This window comes from Emys orbicularis, chromosome 2, assembly GCF_028017835.1.
Source record: "Emys orbicularis isolate rEmyOrb1 chromosome 2, rEmyOrb1.hap1, whole genome shotgun sequence".
NCBI classification, from domain to species: Eukaryota; Metazoa; Chordata; order Testudines; family Emydidae; genus Emys; species Emys orbicularis.
Window position 1 is genome coordinate 184,885,929 of NC_088684.1, and position 25,010 is coordinate 184,910,938.

A 25,010-nucleotide genomic window follows, 5' to 3' on the forward strand; every position below is an offset into this window, starting at 1 on the left:
CTATTGGAGTATTTTTAATGTTATAACGCAGAAATTATATTTTTAAATTGTTATAAAAACTGTTGACTTATCAATGAACCTGTTTGATTTACCTTTCTGTCCATAGGTGTAAAACAAAGGTGTATCCAGACAACCTTCCTACAACAAGTGTTGTCATTGTGTTTCACAATGAGGCTTGGAGTACGCTTTTACGAACTGTCCACAGTGTGATAAATCGGTCGCCACGACACTTGCTGGAAGAAATTGTACTTGTAGATGATGCCAGTGAAAGAGGTAATACAGTGTTGTTGTGTTGCTGGTTTTCAGATGCTGTCTACATGGCTTCATGACTTACTGCTTTAAGAAATTCAGGCTTGACATTGGTTTAGCAAGGACAAGTAGTTTGGGGAATATTTGAAAAATCGTAGTAATGAAACAATGCCCACATTTGTTTGTATCTGGAACATTCCACGCTGAATATACAGTAAAAGCCCACCGATCCACCTATTGCATTCTACTATTAACATTATAAAGGACATAGCAGTTCTGGGTATCTTTAATAATAATAATAATAATTTTAAAAAGGGCCACTAGACTGTTTATTTCAAATTCTGTGCAATCTGTAGTACGGTTTGCTTTCTAGGGCATTCACAAACCTCTCCAGTAGTGGTTCCCGTAGTGAGGTCCCTGGATCATGGGAGTCCACTGTGGGTTATGCTGGGGTCTGTCCCTGGAAGCAGGGCCAGGACACACTGGAAACATATTCTGGCACTTTGCCACCTGAAGGACGCCATTTTGTTCCACATAGCATGACGCATCATGCCTGAGAGGTCATGCTGGCAGGAGCATTCCCATGCTGCTGTGTATATTCCAGTAGAACCAGAAACAAAAGGGATCTGGGTCATTTAATCCGATGCTAACGGGGTCCTTGGTGGAAAAAAAGTTGGGGAACCACTGTCTTAGAGCATGTAAGATTTTTATATTCATCACCTGATCAAATGAACACAGACAGCTTTCTGCCCTAAAAACCTAAATAACTCAAATATATAAACACACATGTGCACAGGTTAGAGCTGGTTGAAACTTGACATTTTCATTCCACAGACAAATGTGATATTTAGAAGGGAAAAAAAAAAAAAAATCAAAATCAGAACAACATTTCAATTTCCAAAATTCAGTTTTGGCTCAGCAAAAGCATTACAGAAAAATTGAAAAGTTTCATTTTAGATTTTGACTTTAATATTTGTATTTAGTTTGTTTCTTTAAAATTCTGATTTAATTTTTAAATATTAATATTAAATACTAACTATCAAATACATTTTAATTGAATTATATAGTTTTGTCAGGATAAAGTTATGCATAATTTATATAAGTCACTGTTTAAAAAAAAAAAAAAAATCATGCTGTGGTCACAGTGACTTTGAGGACCTTGCTGCCATTCATTAACAGTTTGTTAGTTAGCTTTGACATAGTTCCGTTTTGAAACGGGACTAGATCAAAGCGAACTAACACACTGATAATGTGTGGCAGCAGGGTCCATATAAATGGCAGAATTTACAGTTATGTGACAGTGGTGACCACGATGACATAATCGTATCCTTAAGAATTGGTGATTGGTATTGTAATTGATAAATATAAAATAAAATACTAAATATAAAACTAAAATAAAAAACCTCCATCTGGTGGAGGATTTTCTCCAATATTAAGTGTGTCTATATGCATATGAAAGTGAAAGAGAAGCTGTGTGTGTGTGTAATATCCATTAACCAGTTGTTTGATTGTCTTGTCATCTGTTACCTTCATTTATATAACCAATGAAGATTATTTCCATAAGTTGGGGACGTTGCAGCAGTGCCAGAGATTGCTCATTAGGTAGAGGATAGTGAATGGAAAGGATGACACATTAAGCAGGTGAATAGCTACAGAGGACATCAACGTGAACTTTGAAGGCCATCCCTAGAGCCACTGAATCTAATCTCAGACTCAGAGTATTAGCTGAATTGAAGGAAAGCACTGCACGAAAATGAAGCAAAAAGGCAAAGAAGTAGTGGGGCTAAAGTCTGAATAGTGGTTATGGTCCAGAGATTCAATACAACTCTGCCATTGCATGGAACAATATGGACATCTGGGACTTAAAGTATTAAACTGAGAAATAACATAGGACAAATGAAGAGAGAACAATCATGCCCAAAAGCAAATTCCACTATATTCCTGCAGAAAAACTTGCTTTATCAGAACTACTTTTTAAAATGTTTTCTAGTCAGTGAAACTCCGCTCTGCTAGCTATGAATTTGTATGTTTTTTACTGTTGAAGTCTAGCTAGGATGCAAATGTAGTCCCCAAATTTTAGTTTTCCCCAAATTTCAGTTGGTGATGTACTTAAATATTGGCTTTCTTGTTTACTGATGAAGCTTTCTCTGTACCAAGCAGAATGTGCAGCAGAGCCTATTTCAGGTTGAAACCCAGTCGTATATTGGAGAATGTACTAGTACAAGAAGTTGCAAGATAATTGGAACCTCAAACTTTCCAAGAAACACACAATGGGATTCATTTAGACCAGTGGTGGGCAACCTGCAGCCCATCAGGGTAAGCTGACTGCGGGCCATGAGACATTTTGCGGACGTTGACTGTCCGCAGGCACAGCCCCCCACAGCTCCCAGTGGCTGCGGTTCGCAGTTCCCAGCCAATGGGAGCCGCAGGAAGCGGCAGCCGGCCCACCGCTTCCCGCAGCTCCCATTGGCCGACAATGGTGAACCGCGGCCACTGAGAGCTGTGGGAGGCTGTGCCTGTGGACGGTCAACGTCCGCAAAATGTCTCATGGCCCGCAGTCAGCTTACCCTGATGGCTGCACGTGGGCCGCAGGTTGCCCTCCACTGCTCTAGACATTAGGAACAAATGTCATGGTGCCCAGGCTCACTGTACGTCTATGCCCTCCTGGCCCCTTCGAATGCTGCCCTCCCTTTCAGGTCTCAGTCTTCTTGCAGTTGCCTCTCCTGGGATGGAATGATACAATTCTCAGACCAGGTCTTGGGTTGCAGCCCCCTGTGTATCAACCTAGATTGCCTCAACAGGATCTGACTTATGTCCAGTACCTGCAAGTCTGCTCCTTCCTCCAGCAATAACAGTGGTAAGCAGTGACAACAGCCTCCTTAAAATAAAGTATTATTTATTTAGAACAAAAGCATTTAAGATAAAAACAGTTCTTAAAACAGACATCTGATTTACCAGATAACTAACCACCTTCCACATGGTTATCCTGTGGAATGGTCTAAGTTTCCTGTAGACCCCTTCCCTCCCTCAAGATCTCTACAGTCTGGTTGGCGTAGTCTTTCCCATAACTCATAAAACCATTTCTCCCCCATGCATCAGGGAGACCCCCATTTAAAAGCTGTTAAGTCTTTTTGATCTTGAATTTCCCAGCCTGGCAAAAGATCCTTGTAGATAGGCTGTAAAGTTCTTGAAGCTGATGGCTTTGCCAATTGTCTTTCAAGTGTGTGTTGGGATTTTCGTATCTGGAGCCATTGTCTTTCTGTTGGTTCTTCCTACAGCCCTTATTAAGCTAGATCAATGCATTCATATAGGAAACTTTTATAACAAAATACATAACTTGCCCTCACTGACCAAGTCACATACAGTGTTCATAACATCATTATATTACTGTATTCTTAGATTACATAGTAATTCCATGTCCTTCACATACACTTTCCTTCTTCATTTGTCACATTTTGTAATTCAGTTTTGTCACAATGTAAGCACACAAATTTAAACATAAAACTAAAATGAAAAAATAAAAAAAATTACATTAAAATATGTATAATAAAATTTCAAAATGAGAAGTCCTTAAAAATCAGAACATTCTGTTCTTACAAGGTTTTTAAAAAACATTTCATTGAAATTAACATGTTCTCATGGGACATTTCAGTTTTGACTAAATGACTTTCTCTGATTTAAAAAAAAAAAAAAAAAAAAGTTCTGTCAACATTTTTGGCTAGTTGTGGCACAGGTAAACTAACTTTATAATTAACTACCTTGATTCTTGAATTATGTGAGAGGGTGATGGTTGAAAAGAGTTTTTCATAACTGGCTCCTGATTAAATTAATAAAATATATTCTCTGTAAGGTATATGACTTGGATTTTTCACATAATTATGTACTTAACTATTATGATAGTGTAAGGGAAAAAATAAGCAATGTGTATATAGGGTTGCAGAAAAAATGCATGTATTGGAGGAATAGTACATGACAGGCATGGCCTTTGACGCTGTCCTCAGAACTGTTAGATCTGCCTCTTCAACACCTGCCTCCACATTGAGATATTGCTTGGAAGTCTTGTGTTGTGGAGTACCCATAGGCACAAAATCTCAAAGGAGAGATTACTTGTACAATAACTGGAATTTTTGCAGATGTTTTGCCCCGTGTCCCCTCACATTGTACCTTACGGGTGTGCTCTGTCGTCTGTCCTTTTTCCCCCTCTGCTGCAGAGCCTTCTTGGGTTTTGTAGTTGAGAAGGAACTGGAGTGGCGGCTGTTCCATCCTTCCCTATATAATCTCTCTCACCGGAATACGAGGATATATAGATCACAGGTGTAGATCATAGATGCTGCTGACTTAAAAGCTCCCATCAGGAGCACACAGGCATGCACGCAGCCTGTGGTGGAGCACTCATAGGGACAAAACTTCTCAAAGAGTTGTAGTTACTGTACAAGTTAGCTCTTCATTCACTTTATGTGCACTTTAGATAATGCACTATGTCGCTAAATTATTGTATGTATTTGAGATATCCCTGAAAAATTACCGGTGTAGTAGCTCAGACAAATGATAAAATTTCAACACCTTTAGCTCAATTAATCTCCCTTTCCTCCTCCTCCTCCTCCTCCTGTTTTTTCTTTTAGTAGTTATTCCTTGGAACAAATCAAATCTGGATTCTAATTTGCATATATTACAGTAGAGATTATTGTAGGGGTAAACTTTCCAAATTAATTAGAATATGTATGTACAAATTTAAAATAAGCTTACATTTTCATCTTTAATTATATCCACTATTTCATCTTTCAAAAACATCTTAATTGGCACTATTTTGGAATAGTGCTAAAGGTCAATCATGGAGAGCCACTTTTAATTGTAGCCTGAAAATGGTGAGGAATGACTTGTAAACACTGTGGCAAACTAATATAGGTGTGTTATTTCCCTTACTTTTGTTGTTCTAGATGTCATATCTTTTCAATTTTAATGGAAGAGGGGTCATTCAACCCCATTTTAAAATGAGAAACTCCTTCATTTTGAAGTCAAATGTTAGCCCCATAAAAGCCTAAACTCTTTTGAAGTCAGCTTTTTTTCCGTTTTTTATGAAAAGCAGAACATTTGTGTACCCTTTGTAACCAAAAGGAAACTTATGTTTCAGATGTTGAGGCTTAAACTACTAAAATACTTTTTAATTTGGTCTGGAGCAGGCGTTCCCAAAGTTGGTTCGCGGCTTGTTCAGGGTAAGCCCCTGGCAGGGGCTCGCAGCCCCCAGTGGCCGCGGTTTGCCGTTCCCAGCCAATGGGAGCTGCGGGAAGCGGTGGCCCGGCCTGCGCCACTTTCCGCAGCTCCCATTGGCCGGGAACGGCGAACCATGGCCACTGGGAGCTGCGAGTGGCTGTACCTGTGGACGCTCAGGTAAACAAAGTGTCTCATGCCCCGCAGGGGCTTACCCTGAACAAGCTGTGAACCAACTTTGGGGACCCCTAGTCTAGAGAGATACAGTATTCATAATTTGAGACCACTGAAATATATTTCACTTGCAGTTTTTTGTCAGCAATTGAGAAGTTTTCTTGCCACCCCTCCACCACCCAAACAGGTCTGTTTGATTTCACGGGAAACATGATTTTAAATTAACGAAGACTGAAAGACACACTAGTTGAAAGCATAAAGGTTTCTACACATGCTGGTTAAGTATTCTGTTGTATTGAAATAAGCCTTTTTTTAAAAGGAGATGTTCATCCTAGCTAAGTAGCATATTTCAAATTCTAGTATTCCAATTTAATTGGAATAGAGTAAGCAGTCAGTCTTGCCTGGAGCCTGTTGTGTACCTGCCAGTCTCTGCTCGTAGCAAAGTGAATTTGCATAATATCACAGTTCTGTTTACGCTGGAAAGAAAAGCATTAGGGAAACAAAACATATCTGTTACTTTTGCATCTTTAGCTACTGAACAAAATTATGAAGCATTATTAATTTATATATATGATTATTGATGGTTTTTTTTATATCTAACATTTTGCCAGCAAGTAACTAGTTAAAAAGAGGATCCTGATGTCAAGCTGTCCTGCAGTGGTCCAAGAGTGAGAGTACCAACCGCAGGGCAGACTATTAAGAACCAGGGCACAAACCCCAAATTGGTTGATTCTGTATTTAGATTTCACCAACCAGTTGTCAAGTGTTCACTCCTCAAGCACTATAACAGCTTTAATATGAGTTACAGTCCCCTGGGGTACTCTGATCTGTCTCACCACCCAAGTAAGCCTGATTTTGTGATAGATGGTCCCTTACAGCAAGGATCACAGTAATATTCAGGTTACTCCCAGTCCCAAAGGACCAGTTACTTACCCCAGTCAATTGCACTTCAGATCTCACACCAATGACCAGCATTGTAGACAATTCCATGTAACTATCTAAAGATTTATTATATAGGGAAAGGAAACAAGTATTATTTACAAGGTTAAAGTAGGTAAGCATATATATACACACACATGAGTTCCAAACTTCAGTTTCAAAAAGTAATAGAAGCTTCTATAAGAAACAAGCTCTATATGTTCTTTAGGGCTAACCCAGACTAAGCATTAGGGTCTAGTGCTTATGGCTAGTAATTCTTGATCCCAGAGTCCAAGCAGCATAAAGATACAGTCAGGGCTGGTGCAAGGAAGTTTCGCGCCCTAGGCGAAACTTCCACCTTGCGACCCCCCCCCCCCCCCCGCTGACCCTGCCCCCGCGGCAGCTAACCACGCCCCCCGCCCCCCCACACCAGAGGAGCCCCCCCCGCAGCAGCTAACCCCGCCTGCCGCCCCCTCCCCCCCGCAGCAGCTAACCCCCCTCTGCAGCTAACCCCGCCCGGGGAGCCCACCCCAGCTTACCTCCGCTCCGCCTCCTCCGCTGAGCACACCGGCTCCGCCCTAATTCTCCTCCCCTCCCAGGCTTGCGGCGCCGATTGGAGGAGAATTAGAGCGGGGGCTGTGTGCTCAGCGGAGGAGGCAGAGTGGAGGTGATCTGAGGCGGGGAGAAGTTCCCCTGTGCTCACGTTCCCCCCCCCCCCCCCGTTACTGTGGGCGGCCCTCCCCGTGCGCCCCCCCTCCCCCCCACACCAGCTCACCTCCACTCCACCTCCTCGCCTGAGCGGGCTTTTAGGTGCCCTCAACCACTATGCGCCCTAGGCGGCCTCCTAGTTCGCCTAGTAGTTGCACCTGCCCTGGATACAGTTCCTTCTTGTTGGGGGATTTTATCCGCCTTCCGCTCTAAGCTGCAGACTCAGCTGATGGGAGGAATTTACTTGCATGACTCATCTTCATGGGCAGGGGAGAGTAAACAGTCTTTTGTCCTTTTTAATGTTCCACACTAGTCTGTCTGGTGTTGATGGGCCTTCCGTGATGGGCAGGGACGTAACATTTTCTGTTTTAAACCAGCATTTCACACTAATTAATGCCTCTCACCTGTCTGGTGATTTTTACAGTTACAGAGAACCACAATGCAAATACTCAAATATCATCTTACAGTATGAGTTACAGACGTTATAAATGAGATTAATGCATGCAGCAATTTACAAGCATTCCGTAAAGTCTAAACATTCTTATAATTCTAATATCTATTTTAACAATACTAACACACAGCTATGTATTTGGGGACCTTTGCGTGAGCTGACACCTGGTCTGTCAGCGTTGCACCTGAGTTAATTAGTCCCTCTGTACTAAGAACTAGGTCAGCACTGGATGACTGCAGGTCATATCAAGAGGGAATGCACTAGCAAGGATCAGAGAAGAAACCAGGTGAAGCCATGCTAGCTAGCCAAACATACACAGAAAAACCATTCAGACCTTTTAAAAGAGATGTCAGTCTTACTTCCATTTATTATGAGCCACTGTGGCAGGGCCATTGCATAGAACTATTGAACTATTTATTTCAACTTTTAAATGACTACATAAGAACGACCATACTGGGTCAGACCAAAGGTCCATCTAGCCCAGTATCCTGTCTTCCAACAGTGGCCAATGCCAGGTGCCCCAGAGGGAATGAACAGAATAGGTAATCAAGTTTTCCATCTCTTTACGCCCATTCACAGCTTCTGGCAAACAGAGGCTAGGGACACCATCCCTCCCATCCTGGCTAATAGCCATTAATGGGCCTATCTTCCTTGAACTCATCTAGTTCTTTTGTGAACCCTTTCATAGTCTTGGCCTTCACAACATGCTCTGGCAAGGAGTTCCATGGGTTGACCCTGCATTGTGTGGGGAAAAAATACTTCCTTTTCTTTGTTTTAAACCTGCTGCCTATTAATTTCATTTCGGGACCCCTAGTTCTTGTGTTATGAGAAGGAGTAAATAACACTTCCTTATTTACTTTCTCCACACCAGTCATGATTTTATAGACATCTATCATATCCCCCCTTAGTCATCTCTTCCAAGCTGAAAAGTCCCAGTCTTATTAATCTCTCCTCATACGGAAGCCGTTTCATGCCCCTAATCATTTTTGTTGCCCTTTTCTGAATTCCAATATATCATTTTTGAGATGGGGTGACCACATCTGCACACAGTATTCAAGATGTGGGCGTACAATGGATTTATATAGAGGCAATATAATATTTTCTGTCTTATTATCTATCCCTTTCTTAATGATTCCCAACACTTTTGACTGCTGCTGCACATTGAGTGGATGTTTTCAAAGAACTATCCACAATGACTCGGAGATTTCTCTTGAGTGGTAACAGCTAATTTAGACCCCATCATGTTATATGTATACTTGGGATTATGTTTTCCAATGTGCATTACTTTGCATTTATCAACATTGAATTTCATCTGCCATTTTGTTGCCCAGTCACCCAGTTTTGTGAGATTCTTTTGTAGCTCTTTGCAGACTGTATGGGACTTAACTATCTTGAGTAGTTTTGTATCATCTGCAAATTTTGCCACCTCACTGTTTACTCCTTTTTCCAGATCATTTATGAATATGTTGAATAGGACTGGACCCAGTACTGATTTCTGGGGGTCACCACTATTTACCCCTCTCCATTCTGAAAACTGACCATTTATTCCTACCCTTGGTTTCCTATCTTTTAACCAGTTACCAATTCATGAGAGGACCTTCCCTTTTATCCCATGACAGCTTACTTTACTTAAGAGCCTCTGGTGAGGGACCTTGTCAAAGGCTTTCTGAAAATCTAAGTACACTGTATCACTGGATCCCCCTTGTCCTCATGCATGTTGACCCCCTCAAAGAATGCTAGTAAATTGGTGAGGCACGATTTCCCTTTACAAAAACCATGTTGACTCTTCCCCAACAAATTATGTTCATCAATGTGTCTGACAATTCTGTTCTTTTATAATTTCAACCAGTTTGCCCAGTACTTAAGTCAGGCTTACTGGCCTGTAATTGCCGGGATCACCTCTAGAGTCCTTTTTAAAAATTGGCATCTCATTAGCTGTACTCCAGTCATTTGGTACAGAAGCTGATTTAAATGATAGGTTAAGACTACAGTTAGTACTTCTGCAATTTCACATTTGAGTTCCTTCAGAACTCTTGGGTGAATACCATCTGGTCCTGGTGACTTATTTCTGTTTAATTTATCAATTTGTTCTAAAATCTCCTCTAATGACACCTCAATCTGGGACAGTTCCTCAGATTTGTCACCTAAAAAGAATGACTCACGTTTGGGAATCTCCCTCACATCCTCAGCCGTGAAGACGGACACAAAAAATTAATTTAGGTTGTCCGCGGTGGCCTTATTGTCATTGAGTGCTCCTTTAACATCTCGATCGTCCAGTGGCCCCACTGGTGGTTTAGCAGGCTTCCTGCTTCTGATATATTTAAAAAAAAAATTGCTATTGCTTTTTGAGTCTTTGGCTAGCTGTTCTTCAAATTCTTTTTTGGCCTTCCTAATTATATTTTTACACTTCATTTGTGAGAGTTTATGCTCCTTTCTATTTTCCTCACTAAGATTTAACTTCCATTTTTTAAAGGATGCCTTTTTGTCTCTCACTGTTTCTTTTCCTTTGTCGTTTAACCACGGTGGCACTTTTTTTGGTTCTTTTACTATATTTTTTAATTTGGGGTATACATTTAAGTTGAGCCTCCATTATGGTGTCTTTAAAAAGTTTCCATGCAGCTTGCAGGGATTTCACTTTTGGCACTGACTGTACCTTTTAATTTCTGTTTAACTAATCTCCTCATTTTTGTGTAGTCCCACTTTCTGAAATTAAATGCTACAGTGTTGGGCTGCTGTGGTGTTTTCTCCACCATAGGGATGTTAAATTTAATTATATTATGGTCACTATTACCAAGCGGTCCAGCTATATTCATCTCTTTGACCAGATCCCGTTCTCCACTTAGGACTAAATCAAGAATTGCCTCTCCCCGTGTGGGTTCCAGAACTAGCTGCTCCAAGAAGTAGTCATTTAAGGTGTCAAGAAACTTTATCGCTGCATCCTATCCTACAGTGACATGTATCCAGTCAATATGAGGATAATTGAAATCTCCTATTGAGTTTTTTATTTTTATAACCTCTCTAATCTCCCTGAGCATTTTACAGTCCCTATATCACCATCCTGCTCAGGTAGTCCGTAATAGATCCCTACTGCTATACTCTTCTTATTAGAGCATGCAATTACTATCCTTAGAGTGGTACATTTAGGTTCATTTAAGATTTTTTACTTTGTTTGATCCTACGCTTTCTTTCACATATAGTGCCACTCCTCCACCAACATGACTTGTTTTGTCATAGAATCAAAGAATATCAGGGTTGGAAGGGACCGCAGGAGGTCATCTAGTCCAAGGCCCTGCTCAAAGCAGGACCAATACCGACTAAATCATCCCAGCCAGGGCTTTGTCAAGCCTGACCTTAAAAACTCTAAGGAAAGAGATTCCACCACCTTCCTATGTAACCCATTCCAATGCTTTACCACCCTCCTAGTGAAAAAGTTTTTCCTAATATCCAACCTAAACCTCCCCCACTGCAACTTGAGACCATTACTCCTTGTTCTGTCATCTGCTACCACTGAGAACAGTTTAGATCCATGCTCTTTGGAACCCCCTTTCAGGTAGTTGAAAGCAGCTATCAAATCCCCCCTCATTCTTCTCTTCTGCAGACTAAATAATCCCAGTTCCCTCAGCCTCTCATAAGTTATGGGCTCCAGCCCCATAATCATTTTTGTTGCCCTCCGCTGGACTCTTTCCAATTTTTCCACATCCTCCTTGTAGTGTGGGGCCCAAAACTGGACACAGTACTCCAGATGAGGCCTCACCAGTGCCGAATAGAAGGGAATGATCATGTCCGTCGATCTGGCAATGCTCCTACTTATACAGCCCAAAATGCTGTTAGCCTTCTTGGCAACAAGGGCACATTGTTGACTCTTATCCAGCTTCTTGTCCACTGTAACCCCTAGATGCTTTTCTGGAGAACTGCTGCCTAGCCACTTGGTCCCTAGTCTGTAGCAGTGCATGGGATTCTTCCATCCCAAGTGCAGCACTCTGCACTTGTCCTTGTTGAACCTCATCAGATTTCTTTTGGCCCAATCCTCTAATTTGTCTAGGTCCCTCTGTATCCTATCCCTACCCTCCAGCATATCTACCACTCCTCCCAGTTTAGTGTCATCTGCAAACTTGCTGAGGGTGCAATCCACGCCATCCTCCAGATCATTAATGAAGATATTGAACAAAACCGGCCCCAGGACCGATCCTTGGGGCACTCCGCTTGATACCGGCTGCCAACTAGCCATGGAGCCGTTGATCACTACCCGTTGAGCCCGATGATCTAGCCAGCTTTCTATCCACCTTATAGTCCATTCATCCAACCCATACTTCTTTAACTTGCTGGCAAGAATACTGTGGGAGACCCGTATCAAAAGTTTGCTAAAGTCAAGGAATAACACGTCCACTGCTTTCCCCTCATTCACAGAGTCAGTTATCTCATCATAGAAGATAATTAGGTTAGTCAGACATGACTTGCCCTTGGTGTATCCATGCTGACTCTTCCTGTCCTTCCGATATATTTTGTATCCTGGTATTACTGTGTCCCATTGATTAACCTCATTCCCCCAAGTTTTTGTGATACCTATTATATCAATATCCTCATTTAATACGAGGCACTCTAGTTCACCCATCTTATTATTTAGACTTCTAGCATTTGTATATAAGCACTTGAAAAACTTGTCACTTTTTAGCTGTCTGCCATTACATGATGTAATTGAATGGGACTCTTTTTCATTTGACTGTTTCTCATCAGATCCTACGCGTATTTTATCGTCTTCCATCCTCTCCTTCTTCCTAGGACATAGAGATCTCCATTAATCCTCCACTATGGGATGTCTCTGTCTGAACCATGTGCTCCTCTGCACCTGTCGGCTTTCCCCCAGCCCTTAGTTTAAAAACTGCTCTACAACTTTTTAATTTTAAGTGCCAGCAATCTGGTTCCATTTTGGTTTAGGTGGAGCCCATCCTTCCTGTATAGGGTCCCCTGTTCCTAAACGTTTCCCCAGTTCCTAATAAATCTAAACTCCTCCTCCCTACACCATTGTCACATCCACACATTGAGACCTTGCAGTTCTGCCTGTCTAACTGACCCTGCGCATGGAACTGGAAGCATTTCAGAGAATGCTACCATGGAGGTCCTGGACTTCAGTCTCTTACCTAGCAGCCTAAATTTGGCCTCCAGGACCTCTCTTCTATTCTTCCCTATGTCATTGGTACCTAGATGTACCACGAGCACCAGCTCCTCACCAGCATTACACATAAGTCTATCTGGATGTCTCGAGAGAATCCGCAACCTTTGCACCAGGAAGGCAAGTAACCACGCAATTCTCCTGGTCACCGCAAACCCAGCTATCTATATTTCTAATGATAGAATCCCCTATAACTATTACCTGTCTTCCTAATCATTGGAGTTTATATTTATACAATAGCCTAACAATTAGGGCTGTTAAGCGATTAAAAAAATTAATCGTGATTAATCATGTGATTAATTGTACTGTTAAACAATAATAGAATACTATTTACACCTATATCGAGGTAGAACGCTGTCCTCGGGAGCCAAAAAATCTTACCGCATTATAGGTGAAACTGCGTTATATTGAACTTGCTTTGATCCGCCGGAGTGCGCAGGCCCGCCCCCCCGGAGCACTGCTTTACCGTGTTATATCAGTTTTTGTGTTATATTGGGTCGCATTATATCGGGGTAGAGGTGTATTTAAATATTTTTGGATGTTTTCTACATTTTCAAATGTATTGATTTAAATTACAACACAGAATACGAAGTGTACAGTGCTCACTTTATATTTATTTTTTATTACAAATATTTGCATTGTAAAAAAAACAAAAGAAATAGTATTTTTCAATTCACATAATAGAAGCACTGTAATGCAATCTCTTTATCATGAAAGTTGAACTTAAAAATGTGGAATTAGATACAAAAAATAACTCCACTCAAAAACAAAACAATGTAAAACTTTAGAGCCTACAAATCCACTCAGTCCTACTTCTTGTTCAGCTAATCGCTGAAACAAGTTTGTTTACATTTGAAGAAGATAATGCTGCCCTCTTCTTGCTTACAGTGTCACCTGAAAGTGAGAACGGGTGTTCACATGGCACTGTTGTAGTTGGCGTCACAAGATATTTACGTGCCAGATGTGCTGAAGATTCATATGTTCCTTTATGCTTCAACCACCATTCCAGAGGTCATGCATCCATGCTAATGACAGGTTCTGCTTGATAACGATCCAGACTGACACATGTTCATTTTCATCATCTGAGTCAGATGCCACCAGCAGAAGGTTGATTTTCTTTTTGGTGGTTCAGATTCTGTAGTTTCCGCATCAGAGTGTTGCTCTTTTAAGAATTTTGAAAGCATGCTCCACACCTCATCCCTCTCAGATTTTGGAAGGCACTTCAGATTCTTAAACCTTAGGTCGAGTGCTGTAGCTGTCTTTAGAAATCTCACATTGATACCTTCTTTGCGTTATGTCAGATCTGCAGTGGAAGTGTTCTTAAAATGAACAACGTGCTGGGTCATCAGCCGAGACTGCTATAACATGAAATATATGGCAGAATGCAGGTAAAACAGAGCGGGAGACATACAGTTCTCCCACAAGGAGTTCAGTCACTAAGTAATTAATGCATTATTTTTTTAACGAGCATCATCAGCATGGAAGCATGTCCTCTGGAATGGTGACCGAAGCATGAAGGGGCATACAAATATTTAGCATATCTGGCACGTAAATACCTTGCAATGCTGGCTACAAAAGTGCCATGCGAATGTCTGTTCTCACTTTCAGTTGACATTGTAAATAAGAAGTGGGCAGCATTATCTCCTGTAAATGTAAACAAACTTGTTTGTCTTAGCGATTGGCTGAACAAGAAGTAGGACTGAGTTGACTTGTAGGCTCTAAAGTTTTACATTGTTCCGTTTTTGAGTGCAGTTACGTAGCCCCAAAAAAATCTACATTTGTAAGTTACACTTTCACAATAAAGAGATCACACTGCAGTACTTGTATGAGGTGAATTGAAAAATAGTATTTCTTTTATTTTACAGTGCAAATATTTGTAATAAAAATAATATAAAGTGAGCCCTTTGTATTCTGTGTTGTAATTTAAATCAATATATTTAAAAATGTAGAAAAACATCCAAAATATTTAATAAATTTCAACTGGTATTCTACTGTTTAATAGTGCAATTAAAACTGCGATTAATCGTGATTAATTTTTTGAGTTAATCGCAGTTAACTTGTGCGATTAACTTGACAGCCCTACTAATAATCTCAAGCTAATTTCAAGTACTGCTGCCCAAAATTGAAATTTCTCAAAGAATGTTTAATAGTTTAACTATTTCTTATATCCGTATGGTTTTTGTCCGTTTATGTAGTTTAGTGTACGGTTTTTGTTGTTGCAGGTTTGTGGAAGAAAATAATACAAATATCTTGTCTGAAGCTTTGAGTGGGCTGAGTTTTAATCTTTCCATTCAGAAAATATTTATCATTAATTTGAATGCAAATATTTGTAGATTTAGTAATTGTCTACAAGATTTGCATGCAGGTTTTCTCTACTCCAGTTTCTATACTTGATTCAATTTATTTTTCTTTCTGCCTCAGCCTTCTTTTTCGGTATTTCCAGAAGATGCTCTGTTCAACTAAACCACTTTGTATAAAAAGTTGAAGTACCATACACTTAACTAAAAATGTGTATGTACTTGACACATCAAATTACAAAACAGGAAAATAAATTTAACCAAACCAAAAAGTATGAGCCAAAACCCTAAATTACCATTACCCTAAATCTGGGTTTTTAACAATTTGTTACTGAAACCTTAACTATCACAAAAAAAACAAAAAACAAAAAAACATGTCTCTGCTGCTTGGAATGCATACCAACTGAGCTACACATGTATTTGTCGCTTTATGGAGATTGGTCACTTTTTTAAAACAGTGTATTGTTTATAATCTGTTGAGCATTTTAAGGGAAAATTCTGTAGAATTTAATAAAAATACAAAAGATAGGTTTCTCTAGAAATTAGTCTTGAAAATCAATAGAATTATAGAGATAACATCCTTTCTATAGAATCTTTCTATCAATATGTTGAGTTCACTGGAATTCAATGTAGGGTGACCAGATGTCCCGATTTTATAGGGACTGTCCCGATATTTGGGGCTTTTTTTTTTTATATGGGCTCCTATTACCTCCCACCCCCCTGTCCTGATTTTTCACACTTGCTATCTGGTCACCCTAATTCAATGGCATGCATTAGATGCCATACTGCAGTTAGTTTAATATTCCATGAAGTATATATTTTCATTCTTTTTTATTGTTTACCAAAAAACTACAGTACAAGAATGTAAAGATTTCAAAATTAGGTGCTCAAGTTAGAAAATGCCAGAATTAAGATTGCCAGTGAGGCCTCAATTCAGACCTCTTGCACACATGCATCATGATAGAATTTTGCTGCCTATTGCATAAGAGGTCGTCTGTGACAGAGCCAGGGGTAGACCCAGGTTTCCTGGTTTCTAGTCCAATAACTTAACTATAGATGAATATTCTTGCTATCCTTACAACCCTCTGACTAATTTGCTATCCATCTAGTGCACTAAATGAAGCAGGAATCTTATTCTTAAAAAAAGTACAGCATATGAATATGTAATTAGACTGCATCATAACGCATACACCTAAGGGGACCTAATTCAGGTTGTAGCGGCAGCCTAAATTATGGCATTTTCTAACTTTGCATGCTTGACTTTGCAAGCTTACCATTCTTTTAATGTAATGTTTTTATATCACTTCCTACATTTTTTTTAAGTAAACTGAAAAAACAAGTTCCACCATAATACATGGATCATTAGCAGGTTTGAACCTAAAAGCTTTAGATCTCCAACACAGACCATTGTCACCTGAGCAAAAGGCATCATTACTATATAGAGGATAATAGCCTTCTACTGCTATATGAAGCAGTTCCTGGAGAGGGAAGTTGGGTGACACAACACATACTTCAACAGTGACTTACACAACTAATTGCAGAAGAACACTGGCAGTCAGAATTCCCTGGTTCTTTTCCTGACTTCTCTGGAGGGAGGTTTTGAGTCAGGCAGCAAGACGCTTCCCTTTTTTCCTTTTATTTCCGAGTAGACTTGCAGTACTACCTAAGGTCTCAATCCTGTAAACACTTAATACGGAGCATAGTGTTTATTGCTATGAACAGTCCCCTTGAAGTTGGTGGAACTGGAAATACTCACAATAGTGTTTTCACTTTTTGCAAATTAGGCCCCAACATTGTATCCCTGGCCTCCATTTAAAATACTATTGCCCTTAGCTAGATAATTTCCAAGAAAGACTCATTTCTCTTTTTTTAGATCTGGTTGAAAAATGAGGATGTATGTATGTGAGTGAAACAAATGTTTTTAATGATTTTTTCCCCAAATTTCAAAATCAAGATATCATTGAAATTTCAAAATTTGAACAATTTCAGCCTGGTTCTATAATTGATTTAAATGGTTAAGGAAAAATTCCATCAACATTTTTCCTGTTTCTGACATTCAAAATTTCAAAATTCATAGAATTTTTGACCAGATTTATTTTCTGAAAAATAGTAGCTCTTTAATCTTTACATGAAGTGAGTGAGCATGCCTTTTACTGTACTGTAAGCAGAACAAGATGTCTCACACTGGATCTTTGCCAGTCCTGGTTGTGTTGTTTTTAAAAATTGTATTGGTTTCTGGTAGAGCCTTACCAGTCTCCTGGTATTACACTTGCACACTTCAGGTCAGCGTCATTGCCTCAGTTGATTTAGCTATAAATGGTTAGGCTATTTTCAAAGGTTACAGCAACTACTGAGTTTTCCACAGGAAGAACACATTAATCAATATGACACGCTCCTTCTTTCTCATGAAGTGGCTGGTGTAGGAGGGAAAGAACAGAAATTGAAACTATGGCTTCTACGTAGATCAGAGCGAAGTATTGCCATAAGGCTGACCCACAGTTCTGTTTGTTTAATGTGTCTGGAAGGGTGCAATTAAATCGAGAGGAGTATATTTGGTTGTGATAAATTTGGCTTATTTAATCTGAATTAATATTTTGTAAGCAGGGCTGTATACTCAAACAAAATACCTTTTGTAAGATATTTTAGAGAGAAGTATTATGTATTCTTGGTTGGTTTGTGCCACTCAGGTTATCCTTATTTTTCGTTCAGTCCCTGTTAGAACATGCTAGCAAAAATGAAGTCTTTGATTTTCTCTGGAGAAGATAGAGATCTATTTAAAGTCTATCCTGCTTGTAGGTTCTTTTGGTATAACACAGCTTTCAAGTTCTGTCAAAATGCATTTCTACTTTTTTTCCTTCACTAGATTGTCACTGGAGGGTCAATTAGAGCTCAATCAGCCAAAGCAGCGGCAACAAATGGTAGTCACCCTCAGGTCAGCTCTGCCTCTTGAGATTTGCAAGACAGCTGCTAAGAGTTGATGGCATATTTTGTGCAACATTACACTTCCCATACATTGCAAAACCTAGTTTATTTTATACTGGCTCATTTTTGTAGATTTACTTTCCTACACAAGTAGTAAAACTCTCCACTTTTATTCCAGACACTTAATGTAGCTATAGAATATATTACATTAGATTGCTTATTTACATGTTTATACATATATACAATAGACTTGAAATCTGCTAATTGTGAACACAGCCAGTTTGTGATTGTGTTCCTACAACTGTTAATCATAGTCCTTCTTCCCTGTTCCCTCAATTGATTGTTCTCCCACTGGTTGCCACCCATCCTAAACTAGCTCTTCAGGGTAAGAGACTATCCAGCCATGTGTGATTTGGTCCTTTGGCAGCTATTATAATACAAATAATAATTTTAATTCCGTAGGTGATTGATAGTCTGCTAGAGCTAGTGTATTGCATTAGTTCCTTTACTTAAGGAGAGCAAGTTGGTCGTTCGACAGTTCAAATATTCATTTATGCTTGGATGATTTTGCCTTTTATTTTAGCTGTGAGGAGTTGAGGTGATAAATTAATGTGAACACCTTAGGCAGAAACTGAAATTCTAAAGGAAGCAAAAATGAAATTAGTCATGTATTAAATCTGCATGCGAGGAAATTCTCCTTAATTATAGTACCACAAAACCCATACCATCAAACTGTCTCATAGTCTGCTACTTTCTTCATTACTTTCTGGTAGTGAGGTGAATGTCTCCCACCATAGATAAGTAGGCTTGACAGAATTCTATTTTTTTACATAATTTTGATGGATTGTGTCAATATTTATTTTTAAGCATTTCTTCAATTTTTATCTACTTAAATTTTTACAGTTATGAGAAATTATGGGGAGAACAGACAATGGGGTGGGGTCAAACTCTGACGGTAGACACCGAGATTTTAAAAGTTTTTAACAATTAAAGTGACAATTGTCAACATTACATATCAAAATATACCAAGTAAATAGTTGTAAATCCAAACTGTAAGTTCTCAAGCAGCATTTTTCTTTATCTGTAAATTTCAATTATCTGTGCCAGGGGTTCTCAAACTTCATTGCACCGCGACCCCCTTCTGACAACAAAAATTACTACATGATCCCAAGAAGGGGGACTGAAGCCTGAGCCCTACCGCTCCAGGCATGGGGACCGAAGCCAAAGGGCTTCATCTCCAGGGGTGGCCTGTAACATGAGCCCTGCCACCCAGGGCTGAAGCCGAAGCCTGAGCCCTGGGCAGTGGGGCTGGGGTTATGCCCTGGGCCCCAGCCAATCTGAACACCAGCCCTGGTGATCCCTTTAAAATGGGGTCGCAACCCACTTTGGGGTCCCAGCCCAGAGTTTTGAGAACCACTGATATATGGAAAACAATTTTAAATGGTTTGTGTGTGTGCGGTAAAATTGACATTTACCAATAAAAATCTAGTCCTTCCAAGACTGAGTCTGCAGCCACCTAGGCAGTCTGAGCCTGCGTGGTTGCAGAGAAGATGACATATGTCTACTGCTGCAAAAACTTGGTTATCTCAATTAATCCTAATGTAAGCATCTTACATTCCCCATCTCTTTCATGGTATGCAGTGAGAGAAGGGAATAAGGGAAATTGAGCAGGAAAAAGGAACAGAGAAACCGATGTGAAGAAATGATGTCCCTTGTTTCATAGCTCAGTGTTTCACATTGTCTTTTGCTGAAGTATTGGGAGGTTGTTTCTTGCTGTGGTATTCCGACACTCCTTTCCCTGTAGCTTTCATATCCATTCTCAGAATACTACAATACCTCCATCTGAGAATACTCAGCCATATCTGGGCAAGTAAGGCTTCATATCATCGTTTCAGTCTCCTAAAGGAGTGGAAGTCCTAGAACTGTAGTCTCCATTATAGCATCTTAGAACAGTGGTATAACCTTACTGATAAGTGCTGACAGCCAAATTATTATACATAAAATGGTAGCCTCCCATTTAAAAAAAACTGTTTCAAAATACTATTCACAGGTAGGCACACAATCACCTCTACAGTTGAGAGCACAAATAATCTATGCAGGTTTGTACATAAAGCTATACAAATTCAAAGTACAGAGCTAAGTATTAATATGCTAGTGGGAGGCATATTTGAAAGAGAAGCCTTAGGGTATGTCTTCACTACCCGCTGTATCGGCGGGTAGCAATCGATTTATCCGGGATCGCTATATCGCGTCTCGTTAAGACACGATATATCGATCCCCGAACGCGCTCACCGTCGACTCCGGAACTCCACCAGAGCGAGCGGCGGTAGCGCAGTCGACGGGGGAGCCGCGGCTATCGATCCCGCGCCGTCTGGACCCCAGGTAATTCGATCCAAGATACTTCGACTTCAGCTATGCTATTCGCGTAGCTGAAGTTGCGTATCTTGGATCGATCCCCCTCCCCAGTGTAGACCAGCCCTTAGATTGAAGACTTAAAGAAAAATGTTACATGTCCTTTTGTAGATATGCAGCAGACATTTTAAAAGTATTTTAACATCCAAGTCATGTGGTGCATTATATTGTTAACATCTGAAACTTGTGGTGTTGCAATTTACGGTCTGAGAGCTTCAGGACTCCCCTTTTACTGAACAGCTTGGTTTCTTTCTCACTGCTGAAACAAGATTACTGAGTTTGCTTGTGAATCTGGACCACAGATTATATAGTTACATTGTACAGCTACAGAGCTACTGGAGCTAGTCATATCATTACCATGTTATCTTAATTCATATTTTGATTGGTCATATTTTGCAGATTTCTTGAAGAGACCACTAGAAAACTATGTGAAAAAGTTAAAAGTACCAGTTTATGTGATTCGAATGGAGCAACGTTCTGGATTGATCAGAGCCAGGTTGAAGGGGGCTGCTGCTTCCAAAGGCCAAGTCATCACCTTCTTAGATGCTCATTGTGAATGTACAGTGGGATGGCTTGAACCTCTGTTGGCACGAATCAAAGTTGACAGGTAATTATCAATTTATTTGTTAATGTTCTACTTTTTTTAAAGGTTAATAAGGAACACTTTTTTACTGCAGATTTAACTTAGTTTATCAGCTTTAGCTGAACATATTGTTAACCTGCTTTATAGTAGTGGATTCATTTTGTAATTTCCCAGATTTTCACAAATGTGTGATTAAAACTAGTGTTCATACAAAATGCTAATACGGGGGAGCTTTTAAAAAGCAAAACTTGCTGTTAAATTTAAACTTACATTGAAATATTTTGTCTGTACATGTCCTGACTAAGCCTTGGTCTACAACTTATGCCAGTATGACTACATCACTTGTGTTTGGAAATGCACATACCTGAGCGATGCAATTATACTGACCGAACTCCCGGTGTCAGTATAACTACGTTGCTCAGTTATCACTCTCCCATCAGTGTAGGGAGTGTCTTCACTAAGGGTTGGTCTACACTGGGGGGGGGGCTTCGATCTAAGATACGCAACTTCAGCTACGAGAATAGCGTAGCTGAAGTTGACGTATCTTAGATTGACTTACCTCGCGTCCTCACAGCATACGCGGCTCCCCCGTCGACTCCACTTCCGCCTCTCGCTCTGGTGGAGTTCCGGAGTCGACGGGGAGCACGTGCAGGGATCGATTTATCGCATCTAGACGAGACGCGATAAATCAATCCCTGATAGATCGATTACTACCCGCCAATCCGGCAGGAGGTGAAGATGTACCCAAAGCAATGCGGTGTCACAGCTGCACTGGTGCAGCTGCACCACTGCAGCACTGTAAGTGTAGACAAGCCCTTAAATACTCACCCATTCTAGGGAAACATAATAAAACTGAGAGCAATGTGCTGGAGCTCCTTCACCTGTAGCCTGGCCCACATTCTCACCCATCTGGAAGACCCGCCTATGGGGAAGTTCTAAAAGATCATTCTGGTCACAACCTAATGAAAACATGAGTGAGGGAGAGTTCAATTTTTTTTTTTTTTTTTTTTTTTGCGAAATTGGTGTAGATACCTATAGGAGCAAGATGTTGGTAGTGGGCTTTGCCTAGCTGACATCCATTAACTACTAATTGTCAGTTTCTGCTTGGCGTATGCAAAATAAAGCAGCTGTTGAAGTGTTACATGTTAGGGTTGAGGTCCACTGGTATAATTGCAGGGGGAAGTTTTTAATGTTGTTCTTCACACAATAGAGTTAACTCTAGTCATTGCTGGAAACAATTTAGTTTGAGAACTAAAGTTGTAAGCACAATTCACTATTACACTCCTGTATGTTATGACTGCTCTCCTATCAAAACTCAACATTTTAAATGGCAATTAAAATGTTGAAGTTATACTTTATAGTTCTGGAGGTATAGTTTGGAATTGAGAGGAGGGCCAGGTTTTTAATAATGTTAGCCTTAAAAGAATATACATATTAAATGGATAATAAGAAAAGATTAGCATTGTCTTGATTCAGATCTGGTACTATTTCATAATATAGTTTGCTAATCTAGACTAGTTACCAAGCGTAGCATAATCTCTCGAATCATCTGGTGTCGTCTTCTTGTTCATTAATATCTTTTTTCAGAAAAACAAACACTTCCACATAGCAAATATATTTATTAGGTAATTTTAGATTTCCCTGCTATATTTACCGTAAAGACCCATCAGAGCCTTGAACGCATGATAAACCAACTGGTTTCAAAAATTGTCAGGTCCACTATTTTGGGGTTCTCATGATGGTTTCTTTGTATATATAAAGACTATATTTAAGTTATAAATCACCTATGAATGAGTACTGTACTGTAAAATAAGACAAGAACAAATGACTATAAACTGGCCATGAACAAATCCAGGGTGGAAATTAAAAGGTTTTCATCAGTGGGTGTTCTAGAACAGCCTCTCAATAAGAGTTGTGGGGGCAAACAAGTTAATTAGTTTTAAGTGAACTGGGCAAATTTATGAGTGCAATTGTATGATGGGGTTGCTTGGAATGCTAGGGGACAGGGCTCAACAGCCCTGCGGCTCTCTTCCAGTTTGTGTCTTAAGTTCCTAAAGCTCATGTGTCAGGATTTCAGCTGGCTACTGACAGGTCAGGAAGGCATTTTTTTCCCGTTCCAATGTATTCTGGGAGGTTTTTAATCTCCTTCTGAAGCACTAGGATGGCTACGGCTGGAAATGGGACAGTAACCAGAATTGGCTAGGCCTCTGAGCATTCTCTCTGTCCGGTTGCTTGACTGGTTGGTTTTTGCTCATGTGCTTAGGGTCTAACTGATCACCATATGAGAGGTTAGGAAGGAGTTTCCCCCAGATCAGATTTGCAGAGACCCTGGGTTTTTTTGCCTTCCTCTGCAGTATGTGTATGCGGGTCACTTGCTAGGATAATCAGGATATCTCACTTAATCATTTCCTTGCCATTGTGGGGGCGTTGGGCACTGTCACACCTCCGTCCCTTCTGTTTTCTGCCTGTGTCACATAATAGTCTAGTATGTTGTGCATTATAATACTTTGATCTCATTTCCATTGCTGGGTTTAGTGTGTGAGTGCTGTGTGGTGTTGGTGCGCTGTGATAAACAGGAGTTCAGACTAGATCAGTCATGGGCAACCTGCGGCCCATGGGTCGCACGCGGCCCGTCAGGGTAATCTGCTGGCGGGCCGCCAGACAGTTTGTTTACATTTGCACGGCCGCCTGCAGCTCCCAGTGGCTGCGGTTCGCTGTTCCCGGCCAATGGGAGCGGCGGGAAGCGGTGCAGGCTGCAGGAACGTGCTTGCTGCCGCTTCCCGCAGCTCCCATTGGCCGGGAACGGCGAACCACGGCCACTGGGAGCTGCAGGCAGCCATACAAATGTACACAAACTGGCAGCCTGCCAGCGGATTACCCTGATGGGGCCACAGGTTGCCCACCACTGCACTAGATTATCTAGTGGCCCCTTCTGGCCTAAAACTCTGACTTAGTTTTTGGGAAACTGTTTTCTAACCTTAGGATGATTACTTGAGCTATATTCATCTATATTGTAGTTGGAAATTGAGAAATCAGCTACTTTCTTAGTGTGTGGGGGAGGGCGGGGGGAGGACTAAGAAAAAATGTAGGATTTATGAGGGTGCTTTATGGAATGTCGTTTGTATATGTTGGTTCCATCCAGTACCCCTGCAGTTGTGGGGGCAGTTTATTAAAATAACCAGCCTAAATAATTTCTTTTGTGTGCTAGTGATGCAGATTTCAGTTTTGTGTTTAAAATAAACCTGGCTGGAGTAAATTACTGAGAGATAAATTTAACATCTAAATTATCATTACAAAAATATGGTGCATTAACAACAATTTGCAAGAAATGAAGTTTTGTTGGGAACTCTGCTAAGAGGAAATTACAGTATTTTACCTTTGAAGTCATTATTAAGTCCTGTTTTTTCTTGTGAGATTATCATTGGATAAATAGTGGTGCAGGTTGTGCAAGTTGCACCTTTGAATCATATCTTGATATGTGACTTTCCAAGAAAGGGGATGTGGCCACAGAGTTGTCAAAAAGCATTTCCAAGAGTGTTAAGCTCATTACTATCTCAGAATTCACCTTCTAAAGAATAGGACAAAGGACGAGTGGCTTCTTCCTGTTGGAGATCTCTACATGACATCAGTGTATTTGTTAACCAGAGTTGCTTCATTACATCCATTTGTCGATGTTATCTGAGTATTCCCCCCCACAGCAAAGACCAAATTTTACTTCAAAACATGTAAGATATCTTGAGCATACATCTAGGGACCAAAAATTCTTATAATCCTGGGTCACTGTGTGGCATTAGAAAGTCATTATCACTTCATGCCTCAGTTTTCTTATGTGCAAGATGAAGATAATTACTCATTGATTACTCCAGGAGTGTTTAGAGGAATAATTAGTTAATGTTTGTATAGTACTTTGAAGACATA

The 25,010-nt window shown here is 40.3% G+C and overlaps 1 protein-coding gene across 1 annotated transcript in view; it reads left to right on the forward strand.

Moving 5' to 3' along the window:
* Nucleotides 1-25,010, forward strand: part of GALNT1 (polypeptide N-acetylgalactosaminyltransferase 1) — a 152,734-nt gene that overhangs the window by 76,486 nt on the left and 51,238 nt on the right. Inside the window, exons 4-5 of the mRNA XM_065400198.1 lie at nucleotides 107-273; nucleotides 20,909-21,116. Of these exons, the coding sequence (XP_065256270.1) occupies nucleotides 107-273; nucleotides 20,909-21,116 (375 nt within the window). The remainder of the gene's footprint in view (nucleotides 1-106; nucleotides 274-20,908; nucleotides 21,117-25,010) is intronic.